The sequence below is a fragment of the Myotis brandtii genome, unplaced genomic scaffold (assembly GCF_000412655.1).
Source record: "Myotis brandtii unplaced genomic scaffold, ASM41265v1 scaffold148, whole genome shotgun sequence".
Taxonomy (NCBI): Eukaryota; Metazoa; Chordata; class Mammalia; order Chiroptera; family Vespertilionidae; genus Myotis; species Myotis brandtii.
In genome coordinates this window covers 989409-995120 of record NW_005355347.1, presented here as the reverse complement: position 1 = coordinate 995120, position 5712 = coordinate 989409, and the positions used below count along the sequence as shown (strand labels likewise).

Below are 5712 nucleotides of genomic sequence, written 5' to 3'. Positions count from 1 at the left end.
CCCAAGAAGACTTGTCCTCCAGGGGCAGGGGCAGGGGCAGGGCCAGGGGCAGAGGCAGGGGCAGGGGCAGAGGCAGGGAGACAGGCTGCGTCGGGAAGGTCTGTCTGGCATCCCCCAGCAGCTGCCCCTCCGCCTCTGAGCTCCACATGTGCAACCACCGCAGCACGTCAGTGAGGCCAGCTGCACAGACTTCACTTGGCTGTCTCCTAACCAGGGTTTCTCTTTTCGATTTTCTACAACCGTCAGTGATGCCCAGTTCCCAGAATGGAACGAGAAGCAGGCCTGTGGCGGCCAGTGGATCAGGGTGCGGCCCGGCCTGGGTGCCGGCACGCTGGGCCCCGTGCCCACCGAAAGGACTGTGCCCGCAGCAGCCGTGGGGGTGGCTCTGGAGGCCGGGCGGCAGGTTGGAGATCGCTGTCTGTGCCAGGTTTCCAGCACAGAAAAGCACAGCTCCTTCCCAGTCCAGGTCAGCAGGTGGCGAAGGTCACGTGTCTGACCCGAGAGGAAGGCGTTGCCCTTTACCAGCTCCATCCCCACTCGTCCTAGGGTCCTTGTCATCGCTGTTCTCATTCACCCTTTGAGGAACTGATACTGGAGGCCCCGTGACTTGCCCAAGGCCCTCCCCGATCCCTGGGGACACTTGCACTTAGGGGACCGATTCCTCACAGCGAGGCCTCTGGTTTGAAATCCAAGGAAGCGCCGAGGCGGGCATTCTAAGCCGCTTCCTGGAGATGCTGCCTCCTGCACTGCCTAACGCAGTTGCCTGTCTGCTTGAGGATGTGGCTGCTTCTCCCTAAAAGCGATGCCCCAGGACCCTGTGCGTAGACTGCAGCTCCACCCTCACCATGCTGCCCACGGCCTCCAGCAAAAGAAGAACATTTGCGGCCAGATATTTTGGTAAGAATTCCGTTTCATTCTGTGTGGAGGAGGATTACCTTTGCTCTTGGGAGGGGCCCTCTCAGCTGGCGGGCTGGGAGCAGCCAGGGCCCGGGACTGGCCCAGGTGCAGTGCGCACCCCGAACTGGGGAACGGTTCCAGGTCTGCCTGGACAGCAGCGCCTGCGGTGTGGCCAGGGCTGGCGGAGCCTGGGCTCTGAGGACGTGCAGACCGAGGTGCGTAAGGCGCATCCTTTCCGGGGAAGGCTGTGCTTCCTCAGGCTGTGCTGGGCCCCGCTTGGAAACAGTCCAGCCAGGTGCTTATACAGAAATCCAGAGGACGGGCTGTCGCCCCCAGCATAGTGCCCCGGGGGGAGGGGGGGTAACTTAAAAGTGGGACGCCCTCTGGTGGGGGTGCCAGCTGGGAATCACGCAGGTGCTGCTGGGCCGCACGGCGTTGGCCAGGTGGCTGTGCAGCGATGCTTCGGGTTCTGTGAACCTGGCCCCTTCGGGTGATGATTGAAATCCCAGACATGGCGGGGAAAGGGAAGGCAGTGGCCCTGAACCCGGCTGTGCTTTAGAGCCAGGAAGGAGCTTTGTAAAATCCCAGGCGTTTCAAATCCTGGAGACTGTCGCATTGATTGAGGGCGGGTCCCAGGCATCAGCATATTCCTCAATTCCAGGGGAGCCTACCGCTCAGCGGGCCAGGAAGCACGGGCACGAGCCCAGGGTGGCCCAGCCTTTGCAGCCTTTGCGGGGCCTGCGCGGTGTTTGTAGGGTGAGGAGTCAGGCTCTGTTTGATGGCTCTGGACTTCCCTTCTGCAATAGGTGGGGAGCAGCTGAGTCTGGCCTTGAACTCTTTTCGGTCCTAATGCGTGTGGGTCTGTAAAATCTCCACGCTCTAGCATCATCAGATTTGAAGGGAAAACTCACTTGCTTTGGTGGAAGGTTCCAGCCACCAGGTTTTCATGTCTCCTGACTTCAGGGTGCAGATGCGAATCATTTAAGAAAGACAGCCCTAACCGGTTTGGCTCAGTGGATAGAGCATCGGCCTGCGACTCAAGGGGGTTCGATTCCGGTCAAGGGCATGTACCTTGGTTGCGGGCACAACCCCAGTGGGGGGCGTGCAGGAGGCAGCTGATCGATGTTTCTCGCTCATCGATGTTTCTAACTCTCTATCCCTCTCCCTTCCTTTCTGTAAAAAATCAATAAAATATATTTTTTAAAAAAAAGAAAGACAAATGAGATACTGCATGCATACCTGACTTCTTAAGCATTTACTTGGAGTAATTTATTACAGTGAAATTCACATAAAATTAACCATTTTTAAGTGACGCGTTAATTCCATGTAATTACATGCACAGTGTCTGTGGCCCACCACCTCTCTCCAGCTCCAGATGTTTTCATCACCCAAAGAAACCCCCTCCCCTCGCTCCGCCGTGGCCCCTGCGGGTCTCTCTCTCTGCGGACTTACCTGTGCTGCATAGTTCACGTGAACAGACTCATGCGACATGAGTCTTGACTGCTTCCTTGACTTAGAGTAATAGCTTTAGGGGTCGTCCACATGGTGACATGCATCGCACACAGCGGGCAGCTTTGTCAAAAAGGCCCGGCAACGCCACTGGGAAGAAAAGGGGTCAGTCAGCACGGGGAAGTGGCTTCCCGCCCATCCTTAGTCTGGGTCAGCCCTTCTCTCTCTTCTCCCTCCCTCTCCCTCCCTCTCTCCCTCTCTCTCCCTTTTCCTCCCTCTCCTTCTGTCTGTCTCAGTCTCTATCTGTCTCTCTCCCTCCCTTCTCCCTCCCCCTCCTTTCCCCTCTCTCTCCCTCTCTCTCCCTCTCCCTCCCTCTCCTTCTGTCTGTCTCGGTCTCTATCTGTCTGTCTCCCTCCCTTCTCCCTCCCCCTCCTTTCTTTTCCCTCTCCATAGATTCTGGAGGAGACTCTTGAGGAACCTGAGCTTGTTTTTAACTGAGATGTTCAGGGAGTTTGGGTAAACAGAAGGTTCTTTGGGGTTCAACTGTGCTGCCATACTTCACTTTACTTCGCCCACAGTGCAGTCAAACCAGGAGCCACCTGCAGCAGGAAGCCAGAGGCCAGCCAGGTCTGGGTCTCCTTCGGGGGCCTGTGCTGAGGCTTGCACCCCGCCATGGGCACCTGTGGCTTAGTCCAGGGGTGGGCAAACTTTTTGACTTGAGTGCCACAATGGGTTCTTAAACTGGACCGGAGGGCCGGAACAAAAGCATGGATGGAGTGTTTGTGTGAACTAATATAAATTCAAAGTAAACATCATTACATAAAAGGGAACGGTCTTTTTTTTTTTAGTTTTATTCATTTCAAACGGGCCAGATCCGGCCCGCGGGCCGTAGTTTGCCCACGGCTGCTCTAGCACGTTAGAATTTTCCTGTGACACCCCTGTCTGTCCCGGCCAGCTGCACCCACTTTGCTCAGCAGCCTCCCAGACCTCTGCTCACGGTTGGCCGCCTCTCCTAAGGACGGGGCTTCTCCTGTAGCTGACTCCCCTGGGCACTCCCCACCATGAGCGGCCACTGCACGCCTGAGCCACAGCAGCAAGAAAGATGGTGGCTTCTGCCCACATCGGCCAGAGTGTCCAAAATGAAGAAAGCAGCTCTGGACCCAGCTATTCCTACAGGTCCCCAACTTCCTGACCCACAAGCCGACCTTCAGCACCAACGGGCACCTTGGAAAGGGCATCCTCCTCCATCACACCCCTCCCTCATGCCTTCTCGACTCTGGCTTTGTTCACATGGCCTTTCCAGGTAGGGAGGCAAGAGTGTGTCCTAGGAGATGGAAGCCTGGGAGGGAGGGGACTGAAGGGTAGAAAGGGGTGAGGTAGTTGATGAGTGAAAAGGTAGGGGAGTGTCGCGTTGAGAAACTTGGGCTTTCTCGTGAGCAGTGGGAGCTATTGGAAGTAGTAGGCATAGGACTGCTGAGGTCTGGATTGCTTGCAGAAGAATGACTGGCAGCAGGGCATGAAGTCAACGCTCACCTCTTCATTGGTCTTGCTGATCCTACCCTTTCCCTTCATGTCTTCTCAGTACTGCAGCTGGAGCAAGCTCTTAAAGCCTAAACCTGATAGACCTGTCACTAGCACAACACATCCCCGTGGACTCCCATCCATCCAGCCCACCATCACCCGTCACGTCCTCTCCGTGTGCACCCCCACTGGCTCAGCACCAGCAGTGCCGCCTCGGTATTCCTCAGGTGTGCCAGGTCTGCCGTGTGCTCTGCCCTCTCTCCAGCGCACCTTCCCCCAGAGATCACGTGGCTCACAAACTCTTCTCCTTCAGACTTTTACCCAAATGCCACCTTCTTTGAGGCTTTCACTAACTGCCTGTCTGTCTCACATTGTAACTGGGGCACAGGTAACCTGTCCACCAGCATCTCAGAGACCCAGGCTGAAGGCACAGCCATTATCTCAGGCGGAGCTGGTAGCCAGGCCAGATGGCAAAGGGAGAGATTGAACTCTAGAAGGTTCTCATGTTGGCAATGAAATCCTTGTCTGTAAGTCATACTCCAATCACAACTCATTGCCCCAACTACACACCAGGAGTTCAGAAAGTACAGCCCTACTGTGTGCCTAGAAGGAGCGGATTGAAAGTATTTGGCAAGCCACACTAATGACTGCACTAGTTTTTTTTACTGTCTTACTTTTCTTCATAGTAATCTTTATTATCTCATATAGTTAGGTATTTCATTAGCTTTATTCAGAATTCACCCCACTGAGTGTATAATTCAATGATTTTTAATAAATTCATAGAATTATACAACTCACACCATAATCCAGTTCTGGGACATTTACATCGCCCAGGAGAGTTCCTTTGTGCTCATTGCGGTTACTTCGCACTCCCACGTCTAGCCCAAGGAGAGCCCCTGTTTGCCCTGTGCATCTGTAAACTTGCTTTTTCTGGACACTGTGTGTAAGTGAAATCATCTGCTAGGAAGTCTTTTGCATCAGGCTCCCTTCACTTGGTTTCTGAGGTTCATTCATGTTCTCGTTTGTGTCAGCAGTCTGTTCCATTTTAGCTTAATAAGACTCCGTCGTATGGCTGTGCATTTTGTTTATCCACTTACCAGTGGATTTACAGTTGTATGGTCCAGCATATGGTCTATCCTGAAGAATGGTCCATGTGTACATGAAAATAATGTATACTCTACAGCCATGGTGAGGAGTGTCCTATACATATCAATTAGGTAGAATTGGTCGGTACTCTTATCCAAGCCTTCTATATCATTGCTGATATTCTCCTTAGCTGCTCTATCTATTATTGAGATTAGAATATTGGAATCTCCAACTCTTCATGTATTTTGAAGCTGTCTTGTAAAGTCTGTACATATTTATAATTATTATAAGTTTCCTGATGTATTCACCCTTTTTCCATTGTGAAATAATTCTCTTTGTTTCTTTTTCTAATGTCTATTTTATTTTATATTTACACTAGAGGCATGGTGCACAAAAATTTGTGCCCTGGGGGGGGGGGGGGTATTCCCTCAGCCCCACTTGTGCCCTCTCACAGTCTGGGACTATTTTGAGCTGTCTTGTAAAGTCTGTATATATTTATAATTATTATAAGTTTTCTGATGTATTCACCCTTTTTCCATTGTGAAATAATTCTCTTTGTTTCTTTTCCTAATGTCTATTTTATTTTATATTTACACTAGAGGCACGGTGCACAAAATTCATGCATGGGAGGGGGGCATCCTCAGCCCAGCCTGCACCCTCTCCAATCCAGGACCCCTGGGAGGATAACCAGCAGTCGGACATCCCTCTCGCAATCCAGGACCGCTGGCTCCTAACCACTCGCCTGCCTGCCTGCCTGAC

General features: G+C 52.8%; 1 protein-coding gene across 1 annotated transcript in view; it reads left to right on the top strand.

The window, feature by feature from the left end:
• Positions 1 to 265: 265 nt before the first annotated feature.
• The window catches only part of ARHGAP22 (Rho GTPase activating protein 22), a 162638-nt gene continuing 157191 nt past the window's right edge, over positions 266 to 5712 (top strand). The window contains exon 1 of the mRNA XM_005861317.2: positions 266 to 897. Coding sequence (XP_005861379.1) covers positions 846 to 897 — 52 coding nt within the window. The 5' untranslated portion in view covers positions 266 to 845. The remainder of the gene's footprint in view (positions 898 to 5712) is intronic.